The sequence below is a fragment of the Canis aureus genome, chromosome X (genome assembly GCF_053574225.1).
Source record: "Canis aureus isolate CA01 chromosome X, VMU_Caureus_v.1.0, whole genome shotgun sequence".
Classification (NCBI taxonomy): Eukaryota; Metazoa; Chordata; class Mammalia; order Carnivora; family Canidae; genus Canis; species Canis aureus.
This window is the reverse complement of record NC_135649.1, coordinates 48,866,853-48,889,830: the sequence shown is the minus strand read 5'-3', so window position 1 is coordinate 48,889,830 and position 22,978 is coordinate 48,866,853. Positions and strand designations below refer to the sequence as shown.

Below are 22,978 nucleotides of genomic sequence, written 5' to 3'. Positions count from 1 at the left end.
ATTTATTTATTTTAAAAAGATTTTATTTATTTATTCATGAGAGATACAGAGAGAGGCGGAGATATAGGCAGAGGGAGAAGCAGGTGCAGGACTTGATCCCAGGACTCTGAGATCACAACTTGAGCCAAAAGCAGACACTCAATCACTGAACCACCCAAGTGCCCCTCCACTGAGGTTTTAATTTTAAAACTATTTTCCTTTCATTTCTAGAATTATTTTTTTTAAATTTTGGTCTTTTTTGTTGTTAGTGAGGGCCAAGTGGCTGAGGAAGAAGTACATAGGGATGTGGAGGCCAGAGTCCAACTTGATGAGCAGGATGATGAGCAGGTTCCCCAGCACCATGGTCAGGTACACACCAGAAACAGGGCAAAGTACACGCCTTGTAGCTCTAGCCAAATGGAGAGCCCCAGGAGAAGGAGCTCAAACACTCTGCTCTGGTTCTCCTACTTCATGTTCATCTTCTTCTGCCAGGGATAAAAGAAGAATGGAAAAAGCAGCAATCAACAAATGTTAATTTAACAGCAGGCAGATTGAAATGAGATCCTTCCTACCAATGAAAAATAGTTGGTCTTTTTAAAAAATTAATGTCATTTTCTCATGTTTTCAGTTAGGTCTGCAATCATTTTATAGAGTGATAGTGTTAGATGATTCTAACACTAAAGATTTATCTGAGGATTTGGAGTCTAATCTTGGTGTTCTATCTTTAGGCATTGGCTATGGTGGGGTACTACCTCATGTGTTTTTTAATTTTTTATTAAAAATAGTGGTCGGTGTGGCTTTACCTGTGGGGATCTTGAGGACGATTGGTCATTCTAGAGCTGTTTTCTGTTGCTTCTGCTGGGTAGTTCAACAGCTAGGAAATGCTTTCTACTACTATTTTGACCTGGAGCATTCTTAGACCTTGCAGGATACATTTTAAACCCCAAACCCATGTAAAAGCAGGCTTGAAATTACAAATCCTCATAGAGAGACCTTTTTTCTACCTTCCCAGATATGGAGCTGTCTTCCCTATTCTAGTGAATACATTTTTTTGTAGGGACAGTCCTGAAAGTTTCAGCTTTCTGCAGTTGTCTTAGTTTCAACCCCTTGCTCTGTTACTTAGGCCCAAGGCTCTGTTCCATGCCTCTGCATAGTCTTCAAAACATAAACCACGGAGTGTCTGGGTGGCTCAGTCTGTTAAGTGGCTGCCTTCAGCTCAGGTCATGATCCCGTGGTCCTGGGATGGAGGCCCCAACAGGGATCCTGTTCAGTGGGGAGTCTGCTTCTCCCTCTCCTTCTTCCCCTTGCCCCACTTATGTGCGCACCCTCAATAAATAAATAAAATCTTTAGGGGAAAATAAACACCAAAACCTAAGCCACCAGCATCCCACCATTAAACCAGCTAAAGCTTCAACTCCTGCTAAATTCTCTAGTTTTGGGTTTTCCACTTTGTGTTTGGACCCCTAGTGATTTCCTTTACTTCCTTTCAAACTCACCTATACATTTGAAAGGATGCTATATTTTATTCTGTATTTCTATATGTTTTACAGTATGGAAAGACTTCTAGGTTGTTTTCACCACATTACTGGAAATGGACATGAAGAATTATTTTTTTTAATTTTTTATTTATTTATGATAGTCACAGAGAGAGAGAGAGAGAGAGGCAGAGACACAGGCAGAGGGAGAAGCAGGCTCCATGCACCGGGAGCCCGACGTGGGATTCAATCCTGGGTCTCCAGGATCGCGCCCTGGGCCAAAGGCAGGCGCTAAACTGCTGCACCACCCAGGGATCCCATGAAGAATTATTTTTAAAGGAAAATAATCTTAGGATGGCAGGCAGGGCTACCCAGGAGAATTTTATCAAACGTTTAAAGAAGAAATCATACCTATTCTCCTAAAGCTGTTTGGAAAGATAGAAAGAGATGGAGTACTTCCAAATTCGTTCTATGAAGCCAGCATCACCTTAATTCCAAAGCCAGACAAAGACCCCGCCAAAAAGGAGAATTACAGACCAATATCCCTGATGAACATGGATGCAAAAATTCTCAACAAGATACTGGCCAATAGGATCCAACAGTACATTAAGAAAATTATTCACCATGACCAAGTAGGATTTATCCCTGGGACACAAGGCTGGTTCAACACCCGTAAAACAATCAATGTGATTCATCATATCAGCAAGAGAAAAACCAAGAACCATATGATCCTCTCATTGGATGCAGAGAAAGCATTTGACAAAATACAGCATCCATTCCTGATCAAAACTCGTCAGAGTGTAGGGATAGAGGGAACATTCCTCGACATCTTAAAAGCCATCTATGAAAAGCCCACAGCAAATATCATTCTCAATGGGGAAGCACTGGGAGCCTTTCCCCTAAGATCAGGAACAAGACAGGGATGTCCACTCTCACCACTGCTATTCAACATAGTACTGGAAGTCCTAGCCTCAGCAATCAGACAACAAAAAGACATTAAAGGCATTCAAATTGGCAAAGAAGAAGTCAAACTCTCCCTCTTCGCCGATGACATGATACTCTACATAGAAAACCCAAAAGTCTCCACCCCAAGATTGCTAGAACTCATACAGCAATTCGGTAGCGTGGCAGGATACAAAATCAATGCCCAGAAGTCAGTGGCATTTCTATACACTAACAATGAGACTGAAGAAAGAGAAATTAAGGAGTCAATCCCATTTACAATTGCACCCAAAAGCATAAGATACCTAGGAATAAACCTCACCAAAGATGTAAAGGATCTATACCCTCAAAACTATAGAACACTTCTGAAAGAAATTGAGGAAGACACAAAGAGATGGAAACATATTCCATGCTCATGGATTGGCAGAATTAATATTGTGAAAATGTCAATGTTACCCAGGGCAATATACACGTTTAATGCAATCCCTATCAAAATACCATGGACTTTCTTCAGAGAGTTAGAACAAATTATTTTAAGATTTGTGTGGAATCAGAAAAGACCCCGAATAGCCAGGGGAATTTTAAAAAAGAAAACCATATCTGGGGGCATCACAATGCCAGATTTCAGGTTGTACTACAAAGCTGTGGTCATCAAGACAGTGTGGTACTGGCACAAAAACAGACACATAGATCAGTGGAACAGAATAGAGAATCCAGAAGTGGACCCTGAACTTTATGGGCAACTAATATTCGATAAAGGAGGAAAGACTATCCATTGGAAGAAAGACAGTCTCTTCAATAAATGGTGCTGGGAAAATTGGACATCCACATGCAGAAGAATGAAACTAGACCACTCTCTTTCACCATACACAAAGATAAACTCAAAATGGATGAAAGATCTAAATGTGAGACAAGATTCCATCAAAATCCTAGAGAAGAACACAGGCAACACCCTTTTTGAACTCGGCCATAGTAACTTCTTGCAAGATACATCCACGAAGGCAAAAGAAACAAAAGCAAAAATGAACTATTGGGACTTCATCAAGATAAGAAGCTTTTGCACAGCAAAGGATACAGTCAACAAAACTCAAAGACAACCTACAGAATGGGAGAAGATATTTGCAAATGACATATCAGATAAAGGGCTAGTTTCCAAGATCTATAAAGAACTTCTCAAACTCAACACCAAAGAAACAAACAATCCAATCATGAAATGGGCAAAAGACATGAACAGAAATCTCACAGAGGAAGACATAGACATGGCCAACATGCACATGAGAAAATGCTCTGCATCACTTGCCATCAGGGAAATACAAATCAAAACTACAATGAGATACCACCTCACACCAGTGAGAATGGGGAAAATTAACAAGGCAGGAAACCACAAATGTTGGAGAGGATGCGGAGAAAAGGGAACCCTCTTACACTGTTGGTGGGAATGTGAACTGGTGCAGCCACTCTGGAAAACTGTGTGGAGGTTCCTCAAACAGTTAAAAATATACCTGCCCTACGACCCAGCAATTGCACTGTTGGGGATTTACCCCAAAGACACAAATGCAATGAAACGCCGGGACACCTGCACCCCGATGTTTATAGCAGCAATGGCCACGATAGCCAAACTGTGGAAGGAGCCTCGGTGTCCAACGAAAGATGAATGGATAAAGAAGATGTGGTTTATGTATACAATGGAATATTACTCAGCCATTAGAAATGACAAATACCCACCATTTGCTTCAACGTGGATGGAACTGGAGGGTATTATGCTGAGTGAAGTAAGTCAGTCGGAGAAGGACAAACATTATATGTTTTCATTCATTTGGGGAATATAAATAATAGTGAAAGGGAAAATAAGGGAAGGGAGAAGAAATGTGTGGGAAATATCAGAAAGGGAGACAGAACGTAAAGACTGCTAACTCTGGGAAACGAACTAGGGGTGGTAGAAGGGGAGGAGGGCGGGGGGTGGGAGTGAATGGGTGACGGGCACTGGGGGTTATTCTGTATGTTAGTAAATTGAACACCAATAAAAAATAAAAAATAAAAAATAAAAAAAAATAAAAAAAAAAAAAGGATGGCAGGCAGCACGGACTTAGCTGTTAATCCTTTATTGGGAAGGCCATCCCCTTTCATAGAAGAATGTAAATGGATTCTTTCCTGCCCTACTTCATTTTAAAATATTTCTGCTTGCCTAAAAAAGAAAACAAAACTGTCAACCTACTAGTTACCTAAGTTCTGCTGATTTATTTATTTATTTATTTATTTATTTATTTATTTATTTTTATCTAAGTCTTGGTACATTTGGCAGGATACCAGATTTCCTGCCAGTTTCTTTTTTTTTCTTATTTTTTTTTTAAGATTTTATTTATTTATTCATGAGACACAGGAAGAGAGAGGCAGAGACATAGGAGAGGGAGGAGAAGCAGGCTCCCTGTGGGGAGCCTGATGTGGGACTCGATCCCAGGACCCCGGGATCACGACCTGAGCCAAAGGCAGACACTCAGCCACTGAGCCACCCAGGTGCTCTTCTTGCCAGTTTCTTGCAAAGGACTAAGTTGAAGGTGGGGAGGATGTGTGTCACAAATGTGCATATATTATGGATGGGTCATTTTTAATGTGAGAAAATTGATCAGGTGAATGATTCTCAAGTTTTCTGGTGAGCTCTGTTACAAAAGTAAAAGCTGTTTGGCATGCCTTTTAGAAAGGAGAGAGTAATTTATCTCCTTTCACACATTTCAGGAGTGAATGTATAATATAATATGGATACAGAACAGGTTGTAAATGGGTGAATCTTGAGTGGTTTGTCATCCTCATTTTTTCTTTCTCTAGTCATCAAAATCCGGCCTATCTACCTCAGAATTACCTTTTTACCTAAAAAATCTATCTAGTCTTGTCCTTCAGTCCTTGGCACTGTTGTGATTGTAATCTTCTTTAAACATGTGCTTAAAATACTTTAGATGTTCCCCATCACCTTCAAAATAAAGTGCAAACTCCTTAGCATGGCATAACTAAATAGTCCACGTCTACCTTGTGATTGTTTTATTTTTTATTTTATCTATTTATTCATGAGAGACACAGAGAGAGGCAGAGACATGGGCAGAGAGAGAGAGAAGCAGACTCCCCACAGGGAGCCTGATGTGGGACTCGATCCCAGGACCAAGGTATCATGACCTGAGCCAAAGGCCGACGCTCAACCACTGAGCTATCCAGGCATCCCCCATGTCTACCTTGTGATTCTTATTGAGATTCTCCAGTATTTATCTTGCATTTCTGTTGCACCACATTACTAGCACTTCCCACAAATTCTACATATTCTTATTAGGCCTCAGAAAATACTTAATGAAAATATTACTGGCGGGGAATCCCTGGGTGGCTCAGCGGTTTAGCGCCTGCCTTTGGCCCAGGGCGCGATTCTGGAGTCCCGGGATCGAGTCCCACGTCGGGCTCCCAGCATGGAGCCTGCTTCTCACTCCTCCTGTGTCTCTGCCTCTCTCTCTCTCTCTCTCTCTCTCTGTCATAAATAAATAGATAAATCTTTTTTAAAAAAGAAAATATTACTGGTTTTATTTTATTTTTTTATGTTACTGGTTTTAATGAAAACATTATTGAAGAATTTGCTTCCGTTAAAGCCAGGAAAGTAAACTTTAATAAATTCTGGACTGGGCGTAAATGAAATATTTAATCTTAATGCTGTGAATTTTAATGTATCTACTTTTGAATTTTTCAACTGTTTTAGTGTTCTGGAAAAAATTAACCATTCAAGATTACATAAAAACATGTATATGGGACCTACATTTTTTCTGTTGCCTCAGACTCCAATGTGGCTCAGTATGGCACTTTTGTTGATCTTGTCCTTTTTTAAAATTCTGATACTCTGTTCATCATGGATTTTTGCATTAATTTTCACTGACAAATACTGAATTATCTAGATTATGGAAGTTTTCTTTTTGTATCTCCTTAAGTTCTGTACACACAGTGAGTGCCTTATTCACCCCACCCTTATCCTACACTTGCTTGAGATCCTTAGGTATAGAAATAATCTATTTGAGACTAGTGGGCATCTGAAAGTACTGCAGTTGAAATATAGAGCTTTTATTCCTGAAAGTGGTTTCCATCATACCTCTCCACTTTTTAGTACAGAGTTCAGAGTTCTGAAGTGGGGAGAAATTTTATTTTTAAAATAATATTTATTTTTGAATAGGTAATACATTTACATGATTCAAAATTCAAAAGGCATACAGAAAAGATATATAGCAAAGTCTCCTCCCATCCTTACCCTCTAACTACCTAGCTCCACTACCTGGAGGCAACCAGTGTTAACAATATCCTTCAAGAGATAATTATGCTTCTTCAAGCAAATGTATAAATATATTTTAATCTCCTCCCTTTTACACAAACGGTAGCATATTGTGTCTTGAATCTTACTGTTTTAACTACATATTAGAGCTCAATCCATATTTGTATATAAAGGGGTTCTTCATTTTTATAGCTGAAGAGTTAAGTATCTCATTGTAGCAACATTATTTAATCAATATCTTATTGAGAGTCACTTGGGTTGTTTCCAGTCCCCTTCTGTTACAATGCTGCAGTGAAGAACTTTGTCATTTTGAACATGTGAGTATATCTATAGGATGAATTCCTATAAGTCAGATTTCTGGAATAAAAGGTTTGTACATATATAATTTGGTAGATATTGTTAAACTACTGTCCAAGGAGATGGTACCAATTTATACCCCCACAAGCAATGTAAGGATAGCTGTTTCCTTATATCAGCCCACAACTGTGTGTTATCAGGCTTTTGTTTTGTCAGTCTAACAGGTGAGAGATGATATGTGTCGGTTTTTAAATTTCTCTTAAATATGTTCACATGTTCACATGTTCAAGAGCCATTTGTATTTCCATTTCTTTGAATTGTCTCTTTATATCCTTTGTCTATTTTTCTATTGAATGGTCTTTTATTACTGATATGTAGGGGCCCCTTTATATAATAAGGAAATTAGTCCTTTGTAGAAAAGTTTCAAATATTTGTTTTCTGTTTGTTGTTTTTCTTTTAACTTTGCTTATGGAAAGTTTTGCTGTTCAAAAATTTTTATATAGACAAAATAACAATCTTTTATGGCTTCTGAGTTTTGTGTGAAGTAGGGAAGCTTGATGAAATCTCACTCAAGAATAAAGACTGAGGGAGATCTTAATAATCACTATATCAGTAAGGAAGGGAATGTGAATCACTTGACTGTTAGAAATTTCTGAAATTCAGGACGCCTGGGTGGCTCAGTGGTTGAGCATCTGCCTTTGGCTTAGGGCATAATCCTGGGATTCTGGGATCTCAAGTCCCACGTTGGGCTTTCTGTAAGGAGCCTGACGCTCCCTCTGCCTATGTCTCTGCCTCTCTCTGTGTGTGTTTCTCATGAACAAATACATAAAATCTTAAAAAAAAATAAATTTCTGAAATTCCAAAACCTTTTCTCACATTTATTCTATATTTTGTCCTCATGTCTATTTCCCTAGAGTGATTCAAAGCAAAACCCTTAACATGTTAAGGGCCTACATGCTTGTCTTGAATAGGAAAAATGGGGTGAATTGAGAATAAAAGTTAATCTGGTATGAAGAAGAATTCCAAAGTGTTAGCAGCTTTAAGAGGAAAAGAAAGCATCCCTGGGACCTGCCTGAGGGAAGAAAAAAGAAGAAACTGCTTGAATAATGGGAATTAGCTCTTTCCACCAGGTGGTGTATCCTGCCACAAAATGATAATGAAAGATGGCGTTTAGAAAAAGAACTAGACAAGAAAGAAAGAAAGAAAGAAAGAAAGAAAGAAAGAAAGAAAGAAAGAAGAAAAGAAAAGAAAAGAAAGAAAAGAAAAGAAAAGAAAAGAAAAGAAAAGAAAAGAAAGAAAAGAAAAGAAAAGAAAAAGAACTAGACAGTGTTGATAATGGTTCCTCTTTCGTGACAAGGTACAACAAGCAATATGATGACCACATTCGGTTTTTAAACAATACTAGTTTAGTACACAAGTCAGTCACATAATATAGAAAATAGCTTAAGCCTTATGGAAATGACTATAGGTCTCAAGTCCAGTTTAACAAATATTGCTGAGTCCCTGGCTCCTTTTTCCTTGTTGTCATTCTACTCCTGCTTCCTTTCCTTATCAAAGTATTGTATTAAAACTCAAGTGGTATTTTATCTTTTTTCTTCCTGGCTTCTCAACTTTCCTGGCTCGCTGCCCAGCCAGGAGTCTGCTTTTCCCTTTCCCTCTGCCCCTGCCCCCTGCTGATGCTCTCTCTTCGTCTCTCAAATAAATAAAATCTTTTAAAAATAAGTTTACAGAACATTGTATTTGTGAGTAATCTTTTAAGTATTTCTGACTTTAGGGGTGATGTTCCTCAAGGGTGATGTTCCTTATGTTCCTCAAATTGCAAAATGGCAAGAAACATTTCCAGGGGTTACCCAGACACTGGAACTGTGGAACTGGGGATAGTCATTTGTGTACCTTCCTCTCTGCTGCCTGTTCAACATGATCAGTTGATATCTTCCTCTCTCCCTACTCACCTTTGCTGGCCCTTTGAACCTCAAGGCGTCCTTTCATTGGCACATTATTCTACACCCTACCTCCTTTCCTATCATGTTTTACTTCCTTTCCATGATACTCCAGATTTCTCTCACAGCTCCCCCATATTCCTAATATGTCCCCACTTGCACTATTTGAATCCAGTCATCCAGTCTCTTGCCTGAATTAGTGAAATACTCTTACTACCGTTCTCTCTGCCTTAATCCAACTTCCATCTAGCTGCTTAAGGGATCTTTCTAAATATATACATGATGGTAAGGGGAAGACTCTCATTTATTTTAAATAATTTTATATGAAGTTTTAAAACATGCATGTAATACTGTTGTCATTTAAAAAGTGCAAATAAGGGATCCCTGGGTGGCGCAGCGGTTTGGCGCCTGCCTTTGGCCCAGGGCGCGATCCTGGAGACCCAGGATTGAATCCCACGTCAGGCTCCCGGTGCATGGAGCCTGCTTCTCCCTCTGCCTATGTCTCTGCCTCTCTCTCTCTCCTCTATGTGACTATCATAAAAAAAAGTGCAAATATTATATTACTCCAATGTTTAAAATTCCCCAAGTTTCCCGTTGATTGCGATAAAACTCAAAATTCTTTTTTTAAAAATCAAAATTCTTAATGTCATTTGCTCCATTAGCTCTGCCACTTCAATTAGTCAACTTCTTTAAGTGACTTTTCTCTTGTTCTCCCAGATAATGACCCTGCTACGTTATCAAAGATGCTCAGTTCTGAATAATAGTAATAAATAGCTACCTTTTAAGCATCTACAGTGTGCCAAGTGCTTTACACGTGATCTTCTCTTTCAACCCTGTAAGGTGGGCATTACCATTTCAGTTTTATAGATAACTGAAGATCAGAGGTTAAATGACTTCCCTAAGATCACACAGGTGTTGGCAGGCAGAATCAGAATTTGAACCTAAATTTCTTTAACTCTAAAACCTATGCTCTTTCCACTATATGATGCTATTTCTAGAATGAAATGTTCTGGTAACTCTGGCCCTACCTTTTAAAGAAACATTACTTCCTATCTTTAAATACATTAAGAGGTAGTTTAGTGTAGTAGTAGCTCCTCTCTCATAGTTGTAATTTTTTAAAAAGATGACCCATGTAAAATACTTAGTACAATACGTGGCAAATGGTATGCATACCGTCAGTGAAGCATAGCTATTATCATTATATTGCAGATACATCTCAAAATTCTCTTGGCCCTTTTGTTCATCTAAATCCCCAATCAGTATGTCTGAATCCTGGCTTGCTATGTCTTAATTGTCCCTTCTATGTATTTCTGTGTATATTGTATAGGCTTTGCTTTTTTTTGAGTGATTTTTTTTTAATAAAGATACAGCTTTAGGGGCATCTGCCTTTGGCTCAGGTCATGACCCCAGGGTCCTGGGATCTAGCCCCGTTTCAGACTACCTGGTCAGTGGGAGCCTGCTTCTCCCTGTCCTTCTGCCTGCCACTCCCCCTGCTTGTGCTAATAAATAAAATCTTCAAAAATATATATAGCTTTAGATACACAACACCAATTTTACTAGTTCACACATTAAATGGCTAACTGTTGAAATGTTCATTTGTTAAGGTGTTACTGAATGTAACAATTTGTCAAATTGCTTTAGCATTTCTTATCTGAGTAATAAAGTAGTAATTCAATTAGTTTCTTTTACTGCAGGATTTGTTGTTTTTGCTGTGTGTAGTAACCAGTTCCACTTGCTTATCTTAGTGGGACCTCATGATGGCCCAAGTCACCTCCTAGTGTATATTCTTATCTATTCTTCTGTTGGCTCACTTTCTGTGTCAGTTATCAAGTTTGGGCATTGCCTTGAGGCAGCAGTTTTATGGATGCCAATCACAAAACCAGCCCTCAACTGGATACTTTTGACTTGTCTTATGATTGGTGTAGCATTCAAATGAACTATCTGAACAAGGCCTTGGTTACTTTCAGTACCTATGTAGTCAGTCATTGACATGAAGTGTTTGCTTTCCCCGACAGCTGTGATCACCTTCTCTGCCATTCATTGAAAGGAATGGCAGCATAGACCCTCAACAACTTTGGTTAGTACCACCCGTCCTTACCATAGTTCTTGGCTTTTTCCTCCACATCTTTTGAGTTGTCTCTTGTGGTCTGTATCTGTTGTTCTTGGACTAGAGTTCAATTAATCTAAACAAACCCTTTTCTACCATGGAATAAAAATGCAAGTTACCAGACTTTTCTGCACCAGCCTCTTTTGAGTCCAGAAAATGAGGCTGGAAGAGAGTATGAAGTCTTAAAAGAAGCACTATTGGGTGGTCTTTGAAACAAAATCTTCCTGGGCCAAGATTTTTTTTTAAGGTAGTGATAGGAGTGAAGTGGTTTTAAAAAAAAAAGGACCACTGATTGCCTTGCATGTAAATGTTATCTTACATGGAGTTTATTGACTTGTTATAATTTTATCATTTTTAAAGATTTTATTTATTTATTCATGAGACACAGAAAGAGAGAGGCAGAGACATAGGCAGAGGGAGAAGCAGGCTCCCTGTGGGGAGGCTGATGCGGGACTCAATCCCATGACTCCGAGATAACAACCTGAGCGAGCCAAAGGCAGATAGATGCTCAACCACTGAGCCACCCAGGTGCCCCAATTTGTTATAATTTTAAACCTAAACTCCATAGAGATTTGTTACCATAAATAAATACAAAGTTCTTGATTTCCTTTTATCTGTCATCCCTAATGTTCATTCATAAACTCATGGGCATAGGCCTCAGGGATAGTCTCGATTCAGTTTTCACAGTATGCTTAGGAAAATCCTAGAGGTCCTGAGACAGTGCCTTAGGCACCACAGGAGTGGGTGAGGTAGGAGTGGGGGTGACAATAGTGGGCCTCCAGATATCCCTGCCACTGCCTGAGCAGCTTTGTTTTCCTATTTTATATATTAGGCTTCTAAGATTTCATTTCAGGGAAAGAGTCTGCTAATCCAGTCCTTTTGTTTCAGATCTGGAGTCTTAAGCATTCTACTCTGAATATTGAAATGAGAATACTGAGTGTTGTTTAGATCTGACAGTACCATCTTTCTAGCAAGATTCTGAAAGTAAGGTTCTGAGATTAACAAAGCAAACAAAAGCTCACAAATTGTTGCTCTGGTATACTTAACCTCCTTGATGAGGGGGACAAATGTTTTACCTTTTCTTTCCCATTATCTTGTACCTAGTAGCGTTGAAACATATACTTGCTGCTCAAGCATATTGTATAAATCCGACAGACCTCTTTCTCATTATGTACATTAGCTGAGCAAACAGTTAACACTATAAAAGAAAACACTTAAGTTTGTATCTAAATGTGATGAGAATATTTTAATACTAAATGAAGGAATGATATAGTTAATAAATAATAAAACAGCAATGTATAACAAAAAGGAAGAATAAGGAAGAATGAATAAGGCAGACTATAGGACCCTTCCTTTAGGACTTGAGGGTTTCCATGAACACTAAATTTTGTGGGGAAAAAAAAAATCAGTGGGATATACAGATACAAAGTATATACTAGATACTTGCCCTAAGAGCCTGATTTCTCCTGTACTTCAAAATGCCATTATTTTTACTACTGTACATGTTTTCCAAACAATATCCAGACCCTCCTAAAACTTAAGTTATTTCACATCATTCATCTGCTAAAAGCCCTCAAGTGGCTCCCCATCTTGTCAAGTCCTTGCAATAGCCTATAATGCCCTACATGATCAGTGCACTTACCTGCCTCCCAGTCCCAGTCTGTCTCATGCATAGGTCTCTGACTTTATTTACCATTCTCCTTACTCATTTTACTCCAGCCATATTGACCTTTTGACTCTTCCACCTTAGCAGCATGGCATGTTGCTCTGACCTTGGGGCCTTTGGACTTGCTGTCACCTCTGCCTGAAATGTTCTTCCCAGATACCAACATGGCTTGATCATTTAATTTTTTCAGGTCTCTGTGAAATGCCACATTCCCAAGGAGGCCTTCTCTAACCATGTCTCAAATAACAACACCCCCCACAAACATTCCCTTATACCCCATACTCTTTTTCTCCATGGCACTCATTATACTGACGCACTGACATTTTATGGGTTTGTTGCCTGTCTCCCCTCTCTAGAACATAAGCTCCACAAGAGCAGGAACTTTGTTTTTTGTGCACTCCTGAAGCCCTGGCACCCAAATCAGTGTCTGGCACAGAGTAATCACTTAAAACTTTTGTGAATTTTCCCACCAGACTTTTAAAAAATTTCCTTGTAGTCCCCATATGGTGGAAATAAAAAGGACTTGAGGCTTCTAGAAATATGTATTTCCCCCAAACCCTCATGGTTCTGATCTAGAGGCTTCCATGTTAGGTCTACACTCCACTCTACTCGCATTTGAAGCTAGGAGGGGAATCCAGTCAATATAACCTCTTCTACTACACTCAGGGAACTGACTGTCAGCATTGAATTCCTTTCTTCCCTATCCCTTCTCAAAGTTCTCCTTTCTCACAAAAAGGTAAGACAGACATCACTGAAATACCATGCTATTCCTTGCACAAAGTACCCAGACAAACTATACTTCAGCCTTGGAGCCAGCCTACATTGAATCTCTCCAGGGTGCAGGTGATAACCAGAATAGAAAGCCTTCTCAATCAGAGTTGAATTTTTTATAAGCTTTTATTTCAGTGATCAAAAGAATGCAGTAAATGGAATCTATACTGATTAACATTAGGCATGCACCTCTACCTGAAACTGCTGTTAGCTTTTGACTGGCCTAAATCTTTATAAACTATTTAGGCACATCTTTGATTTTTTTGGACCCTGATATACAGGGTAAGTAAGCTTCTTCCTTGTGACAGTTTAGTACTGAGAATTATGCTCACTGGCTAGATTCCTTTATATCTAAAGGCCTCTAGACACTCAGGCTACCTGTACTACCTTGAGACCATAACTTATACATTAAAGTAAATCACAGCATAAGGGAAGGAGATAATCTAGAAAGCTGAGTGTATTGTATTAACATCCCATAGATTTCTTTCCAGCACTGATAGTCAAAACACTAGATAAGGAGGCCTATAGTTAAGTACCAAATTACTTTTCTCCACCTGCTACCCTTTCTGAGAGACACAAAGATGTATCAATCTCCCCAGAAATCTGAAATGAATCCACACAAATGACAGATTTTACTTTATGTGGTCCCACTGTCAAATTAGAGAAAGCAGTTCCACTATCAAAATTATAGGGAGCAGTTTATGGGACTTTGAGAAAGCATAGTCCCATATACAGTAATATGCATCTAGTAGTTTTCCCATTCATCTGTCAATTGTTTTCACAAGATTAGCATTAAAAAACAATCAAATACATATATGACCCTCAAACCCCCCCCCACACACAAAATTGGTCTTTGTTCATTCTCAGATGACAGGATGTCCCAAGAGTGACAAAGGTGGGAGCCAATCCCCCCATAGCCTTTTCTTCAACTATCCCATCAATCGTTCTTCATTTCTTGAACTACCTTCCTTTTCCAAAGAGGTAATGCTGAAATCAGTCAGAAAGGCTTTCTGAGAAAACTGGCTTGGATTTCTGGGTCTGTTCCAGTCGATTCAAGATGAATTGGCTTGTATCAATGAAGCGCTCAACGCAGTTCACAAAACAGGCCTCAGCCCGACTGTCCAACTTTGGCCCAGGCTTGTCCATGCACTTCTCCTGCTCAGGACAAGATACAAAATCACAAAAAGAACATGGGGAAATAATCGAGGAGGGCGAGGAGGGCGAGGTGGGCAGGGGGGAATTCTTGTTAGAGGAAAAACTTCACCACCTAAAAACAGTATCTGATATGTTACTATTTCACATTTGGCATGTGGCAAGCAGTTATCTACAGTCTTACCTTAAATTCTCACAACAACCCTACAAAATAGATACTATTGTTAGTCCTTACTTTACAGAGAGGGAAGGGTGGCTGAGATATTTTGCCCAAAGTTACTGGAACAGAAAATGGCGGAGCTATTACAGAGCAAACAAAAGGAGGGGGGGTGCAAAATACAAGAGAGGTAAACTTTCACTGAATTTGGTTGTAACTCCACAATGCTGCCGCCATTAATTGTTTTTAGGTGAACTCCAGGAAAAAAAAGGGGGTGAAAGAATAAACCACGGCAGTGACACTCTAAAACCTACGAAAGGAAAAAAAGAAATCTATTACCTGATTCTTTAACACTGTCTATTTAAGCCAGAAGTTCTTGAATACTGTCATGATGTATGGAAAATTATATGAATTTTCCTAAATGGCCCACAGAATCTGAAAGAAGCTTACAGATTCTTAAAGGAGTCCTTAACCACAGCCCCTCCTGGCCAAAATGTAATGAATCACAGATTTTTTTTTTTAAAGAATCAAAGCACCAAGGAGTACAGAAGTAAGCATTTGTTAGGGGCCAGAGTCCAGCAATACTGTAAGTTTATGTGAAAGGGGCTACAGAACTGATGACTGTATATAGTTCAAGATTAAGTGGTTCAAATGAACTTTGTTCGTTATTCTTTGCTGTGTACACAAGCCTCTCACACTGTCCACTTCCAAGGAAAATTATCCTTAGCCTCTGAATTCTATGGGTTTTCTTTCCACAAGGCAGGGCAGTTATGCTGTCCTTGATAGCCAGAGAACACTTTGATCCCAAGCTGCAAATGCCTTCCACCCTTTGCCAAAGTTCCCTCACAGGACATATCAATTCTTCAACAGTCAGACCTGAAAGGGCTTAGTATTACACAACAATCCAACAAGAAAGCAAGTAAGAGAGAGTGTGTGTGTAGAGATTACACCACTTTTACAGTTGGTGGGCTAAAGCCACTCATTTCTCACGGGCGATGGTTAAAGCAACTGGGTAATCCAGGTAAACCGTGAGGAATCCAGAACAGGAGATTCACTCTCTGGGAATAGGGGCTGCAAAGATAAAATCTCAGTATTGGTGGCTCTCATCAGTCTTGGTGATCAGCACTTGGCAGCTTCAAACTCAGGTGCCTAAAGTGCTGCTCTGGACAGGGGCAAAAGTCGGCTGTGATCCCCAGTCCTCCCTCTGCACCAACAAAGCCAAGGTCTGGGGTGAGAGTGCCCCGAGAAGCGGAGTCACCTTTTCTATCTTCCCGCTATGTCTGAGCAACGTGAGGAAATCAAGGGAGCGCTACTGGGTCCTCCCCCTCCCCGAATTCCGGACGTCCTGGCGAGTCTCGCCTGGCAAGGTCGGGGGAAAGTAGGTACCGTGGCCAGGTCCCAGCCCCAGGCTCCTCACCCAACAAAGTTCCGTCATCTGGTGCACCAGTTGCTGGAAGCGTTGCTTTTGAGTCTCCACCTCGATGAAATGCTGCAGCTGTGGATCCACCGAGCCCAAACCCGCCGCGGATGAAGACGAGGAGGAATCCATCCCAGCACCGCCACGCGTGCCTAGACGAACTCCGCACCAACTCACCGACCTTCACGTGTCTCCGCGACGGAACCGGAACCACAACCAGCCACCTCCCGGCCCACCTCCGTGAGCGCACTGCGCCGGCGCGTGGCCCTGTGCGCGGGTCTGCGCCCGCCCGCCCGCCGCTCCTCCCAGCCTCCTGTGCGCCCGGGTCCCGCCCGCTACCCCGAGGCTGCGCCCCACGTGAGCCCTGAGGCCTCGGAGCTTGCAGCCCAGTGCTGCGGTGCTTTCTTCTTCTATAGGAACGAGAAAGGGAAAAAGGTAAAAGAGGAAGTTACTTAAGTTAAGTTACTTAACACGTGGCCGGGTTCCGGCTGGCCCAACAGCCCCGCCCCTGCCCACTTCCAAATGGGCCCGCGCTTTTCGTGCTGCAGTACTGGCTCTCGCTTGGCCCAGACTGCCATCCTGGGGCGACAGTTCTTTGATGGTGTTTTCCCTCCTATCGGAGGAGAAAGAGGCTCCGGCAGAATTTGTCCCCAACTTTCAGATTCGTTCCGGTAACAATTCATGCCTGTCGTTTGCCAGGCACTGGTGCTTTGCTTGTGAGTTTGTCTCTGACTCGGAGCCAGAATTATCCAAGAGCCAGAGGGGTTAAATTGCTGAGGATCTCGTCCAGTTCTCAAAGTAGGAATATGCCAAACCAATGCCACACAAAAGTTTTCTGGAACACTGAGAGTGTTTCAGAGAGGTTGCGGGATTAATCGAGACAGCAAGAAACTTTCATGCATTCCAGTAATTTTATTTTATCAAAACACCCCCCTCCCATTTTTATGACACCCTTTTATTCTTGTCAAATTCTGCCTCCCCCACCAAGCTCTAATGCCTACCCAAAGAGTTGTTGGACCCCTTGTCAGGCTATTTACATCCCTCCCTCCCCCAAACTTTCTATTCCAAATTCAGTCTGTTTTCATACTCATGGAAAATTTTCTCTCTGAGGACAATACCAGACACAATAATTCCTTGGCTTTTGCTTAGAAGGTACTATCTCAGGTAATCAAAGAAGAGAGTCATTCCTAGATGTAGAGAGGGGCCTTTGGGTATTCATTGAGAGTACAAAGGCTCCAGGGCCTGTAAGCCTGGGATTTCCTCAGAAGAAGTGAAATTGGGCCTTGTGGAAGAGAGGAATAGAACCAAGAAGCCTATTGGTGAACTCAGGATTCTTCATCCATGACATCTAGGATGTTGCTCAGAAGAATTTTGAAGGTAGGACGTTCCTCTGCTTTCTAAAACCAAAGAAAAAGCAGTGTGTTACAGTGGGCTAGAATCCAGAATTCAGGGGAAATGCAACATGTAGGCAGAAATGTTTATTAAGTATATACAATATGACCTGTAGCATACCCTGTAAATTACACACAAAGAAAAAAAAGGAAAAGAAATAGAAGTGCTCCATGAAGTCCTTGTTCACTTTTCATCTTCAGTAGCTCAGGTGATGAGGATAATTTGCAAATTAAACTAACAAACACTGATTAAAACTGAGGGCAAATTCATTACAAAACTGTACACCAATGCATCATTATTTTGGATCCTCAAATGAAAAATGGCTACTAAACAAGTTTAAATGTTTGCCAGATCTGAACTCTTGTAAGCTTTCTTTTTTAATTAATTAATTAATTAATTTTTTATTGGAGTTCAATTTGCCAACATATAGAATAACACCCAGTGCTCATCCCATCAAGTGCCCCCCTCAGTGCCTGTCACCCAGTCACCCCCACCCCCCGCCCACCTCCCTTTCTTGTAAGCTTTCTTTTTTTTTTTTTTATTTATTTTTTATTGGTGTTCAATTTACTAACATACAGAATAACACCCAGTGCCCGTCACCCATTCACTCCCACCCCCCGCCCTCCTCCCCTTCTACCACCCCTAGTTCGTTTCCCAGAGTTAGCAGTCTTTACGTTCTGTCTCCCTTTCTGATATTTCCCACACATTTCTTCTCCCTTCCCTTATATTCCCTTTCACTATTATTTATATTCCCCAAATGAATGAGAACATATAATGTTTGTCCTTATAAGCTTTCAAACACCATTCTATCATCCCGTAGCCAAAGTTTTAGCAAGGAATTAACATTTCAAGACCATGGGCTGCATCACTGAGCAGGGCCCCCTCGGGCACCTGGGACATTTTATTAGTACTGTCCGGCCTTTAGACTAAGGCCTTTTGTGAGAGCCATGGTCCATAAACCCCTGAGGTAGTTAGTGATTCAGGGCATATTCATGCCAGAAAGGTCTCAATCCATCAGAACCAAAAAGTCATCAATTTCTTTTTCCTTTGAATCAGTGGTTTGTAAACCTAGCTGAGTACCAGAATTTCCTGGGAAGTTTAAAAGGACATTTCTGGGTTCTGCTTCAGACACACCTAATTGGAATCTCTGAAGATAGGGCCCAGTCATTTGCAGTTTTAAGAGTACACCAGGGATTCTGATATGCATCCAATTTCAGGAGTACTACTTTAAACAGGCTGTGGAGACAGTACCTGTCTAAAACAGTCAACTAGTGGAGTGAGGACGTCCTAGTTGGGAAGGAGCAGAGTCCATCCCCCATAATCCTGCATGGCACAGGAGAGAGAGGGAAATGTTTGTCCCTTTCTTCATGCTTCCTTTGTGACCTAAGTCATTTGTTGAAGGGAAAGGAGCCACGCTCTAATGCAGTTACCCACTTTTCACCCCACCAAGAGGGCTCCACATTCACATATGTGCTTATTGGACATTGTGCTTCCCTGTTTCTAGGGGTACAGCATCTATTTCCTACTAGTGATTGAGGTTGCCAATTTAACATTACCCAGGATATACTGAAAAGTGGAAAAAGCACCTCTGAAAGAACCCAAGGTGAGAGCACCAAAACATTTTAGTAATAGTGGGACAGACTCCTTATTTTCAAAATACCACATCTACCCACATACCTCATGATGCACCATATTTTTTTTTTTTTTATAAACGACCACTGCCTATTTTAGTTCTCTTTCAGGAGGTTTTTTTTTTTAATTCTAGTTAGCACCACAGCCAGGAAAGGTTGGCTGTTAATAAAGTAGAAGAAAGGACCAATGATGTCCAAAGGAATGAACATAAATTTTAATGGCTTTTCTTTTTAAATGTCAATACATTTGTCTGAGTGCCTTTAACTGCCTGCTTATGATAGGTGACACAGCCCCACATCTCCTCTCCTTGAAGCTGAGTTGGTAATGGGGTCTGCTGGTGGTACTCTAGTGAGAACTAGATGAGCCTGAGAAAGTCTCTGACCATCAAAGGACTGAGGTACAGGCTGGGCCCAAGAATGTGCACAGTTATCAGTGTGTACCCAGCTGCCACATGGCCAGGGAGAGTGGGGACTGGGTGCCTGGCTGGCTAAATAGGAAAGTAGGCTCAGGAAATTAATTTAAGAGGTCCTAATAAAACACTTACCTCATGCCAGCAGCTGTACATGATGGTATATACTCTCTCTGAAGCTAGATGAGGCCTATAGAGACGGAGGCCTTGGGCAATGTGTTCAGCAGTTTCACTGTTAGTAAATCTTTCATATGGCATCTTCCCCAGAGAGTAAATTTCCCACATCAAAACCCCTAGACAATGAAAAAAATATATTAAGCTGATTTAGTCTCTTTGGGTGTTTGGGATCCTAGTCTTCCTAGATCAACCTCCGATTATTATATTCAGCTGATTCCCCACTCTGTGAATTTTCCATTTTGTCCCAACTTCTGCTGTAGTACTGCCCACACTGGAGAGTAATCGGGGTTGTACTGGACTATTAGTTCTTCTGGAGAGAGACATCATCTTATTTGTCTTTGTAATTATAGGGTCTGGCAGAGTCCCATGGTGCATAATCAGTATTCAAAAGCTGTGGAATACTAAATAAATTGTTTCTCTCGATTGTAAATTCTAAGAAGGCAGAGATGAAGTCTAGTTTACTCTTTCTATCCTCAGGAACCCCTGTGGTGCCTGACAATGGTGAGCACTCCCTAAGGACTAGAAGAATGAAAACAACAAATAATAATCTCTCTGTGCAGGTTGCAAAGTGTGAAATTCCCCAATTGCATTCCTCTTCCTTTGAGCTGTATAATCTGTATAATTTTATTCACTCACCAAAAGCCCAGATGTCAGATTTGCTGCTGAACTTGCTATACATAAGGACTTCTGGTGGTGACCATCGGACTGGAAATTTGGAGCCTACTGAGCTTGTATATTCATCATCCAGGACATACCTGCAGAGGGTTCAGGACTTATTACAATTTTTTTTTTTTGACTTGTTACTATTTGGAGAGCTTGACATTTACTTAAATTTTCTTGGCACAGTCACATGAGCTAAACAAATACATGCTTACAGGCCAACCAGTGTGTTTTACAAATGTTACATTTAATGTATTCCTGTTTTCATATCTGATTTAGCTTTCCTGATTGACAATATGGTTACAGCAAGGATGAAGTGAAATAAGATCTATTAGGCACTCCTTTCTTCTTCTTTCTCTCCCTTTCTGTTTTATCCTTCCTTCTATTCTGCAGTTGCAAGTGGGGACTAGACTGATTAGGAAAGAAGGAGGCAAGGGAGAGAGAGAGAGAGAGAGAGAGAGAGGCAGAGGAATAAAGACAACAGGGTTGACAGATCAAAATGAGGTATTGGGGATCTTAGCTTTAAAAAGAGGGATGGAAGGCAGCCCTGGTGGCTCAGCGGTTTAGCGCCGCCTTCAGCCCAGGGCCTGATCCTGGGGACCAGGGATCGAGTCCCACATTGGGCTTCCTGCATGGAGCCTGCTTCTCCCTCTGCCTGTGTCTCTGCCTCTCTCTCTCTCTCTGAATAAATAAATAAATCTCTCTCTGTGTGTGTCTGTCATGAATAAATAAATTAAATAATTAAAAAAATAAAAAGAGGGAGGGAGAGGGGCACCTGGGTGGCTCAGTGGTTGAGCACCTGCCTTTGGTTCAGAGTGTGATCCCTTGGTCCTGGGATCCTGGAATTGAGTCCTGCATCAGGCTCCCTGCAGGGAGCCTGCTTCTCCCTCTGCCTATGTCTCTGCCTCTCTCTGTGTGTCTCTCATGAATAAATGAATAAAATATTTTTTAAAAGAAGAGGGAGGGAGAAAGAGGAAGGAGATATTATAATAAAAGAATGAAAGAAATGACAAATAATTCAGAGAAAGAAGAGGACGAAGAAGATGGTGAGAAAGACTAGAATGAGGGGGAAAAAAGAAAGGGAGAGGATTCAAAACAATAACGCTGCGTCATGTTGTACTGTGCTATTTTTACTTTTAGAAGGAAAGGTGAAAATGGCACACTCACCTGGACAGGCCGAAGTCAGATACTTTAACAACTCCTTGATCGTTTACCAAACAGTTTCGAGCTGCCTGTAGTACAACAGTTACCCATGAGACTCTGCCTTTGGCACACAGGTTAAAGGTACAAAGCTTCTGCCCACCAGGGGAATGAAGCCAGGGAAGCCTCATCTCTTTCAGCTCAAGAAACACTTTCCCACCCAGCAGGTGTCAGGTGATGCCACTGAGAAACTCTGATGCATTTCCACTACATCTAAAGCAACCTGATATATAGACATAAGTAAAGCATTGAGGGCAGGCAGAATGATTTCATTCACATTGAAGATTCCATGATACCCCATCCTCTCCTGAATTGCTGAAAGAATCAGGGAGAACAGAAAACAAGTTTGTTTTGTTTGCTTCTCTGCCAGTGGGACTAAGACAATTTGAGCCTTGGCTTGGCTGAAATAAATAGGGGCACAAACTCTGATGCCTCTAGAGGTCAGGCAGGCAAAGTGATAGAATGAAATGGGGTGGGTAGATTGCAGGAAATGGCAGAGCATGCAGTTGGCCTGGAGGAGGCAAGCTGCTCCTCAGCTCCATCTGACTATTAGCATGGCCTCTGTGAATGAGCCTGCTGTTTCAAGATGGTCAAGATTTTCAATAGAAGCTGGAAATTCAGGTTTTTCAAATGTGTTTGTGTTTGCTGACTAACATAGAACATTTAAAAAACAATGACGAATGTACCCACAGACCCCCATTATATGACTCTGATGTAACCAAATGATGGTTCTGTGCCACTGGGAAGTAGGGTACCCTTCTGTCCTGAAGGACCCCACCATTTCCTTGTTGTGGTAGGGGGCTGGCACGAGTGACTGCTCCAGCTTCCACCTTGGCACAAGTTGTACTGTTGAGGCTGGAGATCCTTGACTGGCTGACCACTGGGGCATAGGTTCGTTCACCTAACTCTTACTGTTTTCTAGATAAAACTGAAATGATAATTCTAGCAACCCTCCTTATCCAGGTATGATATATCTTCCTCTGCTACTTCCACCCCCTCAGCCCTTGGTCCCAGGCCAATCCTTCTGAGGTCCTACCAGGTCTCGGTGAAGGAATTGCTTTGACTCCAGGTATTCCATGGCTTCACAGACATCCTTGCACATCTCCAGCAGCTGCTGAGTCTGGAAACGGTTGCGCATTTCCCTCAGGTAGTTCAGGAGGCAGCCATTGGCCATGTACTCAGTGATGATGAAGATAGGGCGCTGTTTGGTGCAGACGCCATACAATTGTACCAGCTTCTCATGGGAAAGATTCCTACAGAAGAGGCAACAAACCTTTCTGGCTCTGCATACTAATCAGAAAGGGACTGGATAGG

The 22,978-nt window shown here is 41.1% G+C and overlaps 2 protein-coding genes across 5 annotated transcripts in view; both read right to left on the bottom strand.

Annotated features, from left to right (window-relative positions):
* Positions 1 to 13,575: 13,575 nt before the first annotated feature.
* TIMM8A (translocase of inner mitochondrial membrane 8A) lies at positions 13,576 to 16,449 on the bottom strand. Its single transcript, XM_077889201.1, has 2 exons — positions 16,195 to 16,449; positions 13,576 to 14,623 (listed from the first exon to the last, which is right to left on the bottom strand). The coding sequence occupies exons 1-2, from the start codon at positions 16,324 to 16,326 to the stop codon at positions 14,462 to 14,464; spliced, it is 294 nt and encodes a 97-aa protein (XP_077745327.1). The 5' UTR covers positions 16,327 to 16,449; the 3' UTR covers positions 13,576 to 14,461.
* Positions 16,450 to 17,086: 637 nt separating this feature from the next.
* Positions 17,087 to 22,978, bottom strand: part of BTK (Bruton tyrosine kinase) — a 32,043-nt gene continuing 26,151 nt past the window's right edge. For all 4 annotated transcript variants that reach the window (XM_077889198.1, XM_077889199.1, XM_077889200.1 and 1 more), the window contains 5 exons: positions 22,701 to 22,917; positions 21,632 to 21,696; positions 20,441 to 20,559; positions 19,763 to 19,920; positions 17,087 to 17,591 (listed from right to left, as the gene is read on the bottom strand). In XM_077889198.1, the coding sequence (XP_077745324.1) occupies positions 17,520 to 17,591; positions 19,763 to 19,920; positions 20,441 to 20,559; positions 21,632 to 21,696; positions 22,701 to 22,917 (631 nt within the window). In that variant the 3' untranslated portion in view covers positions 17,087 to 17,519. The remainder of the gene's footprint in view (positions 17,592 to 19,762; positions 19,921 to 20,440; positions 20,560 to 21,631; positions 21,697 to 22,700; positions 22,918 to 22,978) is intronic.

Excerpts from the sequence above, each read along its gene's own strand:
- TIMM8A (XM_077889201.1), bottom strand. The coding sequence starts at position 16,326 with ATGGATTCCTCCTCGTCTTCATCCGCGGCGGGTTTGGGCTCGGTGGAT. Across the intron at positions 14,624-16,194 it reads AGATGACGGAACTTTGTTGG|GAGAAGTGCATGGACAAGCC; the intron begins GTGAGGAGCCTG and ends TGTCCTGAGCAG.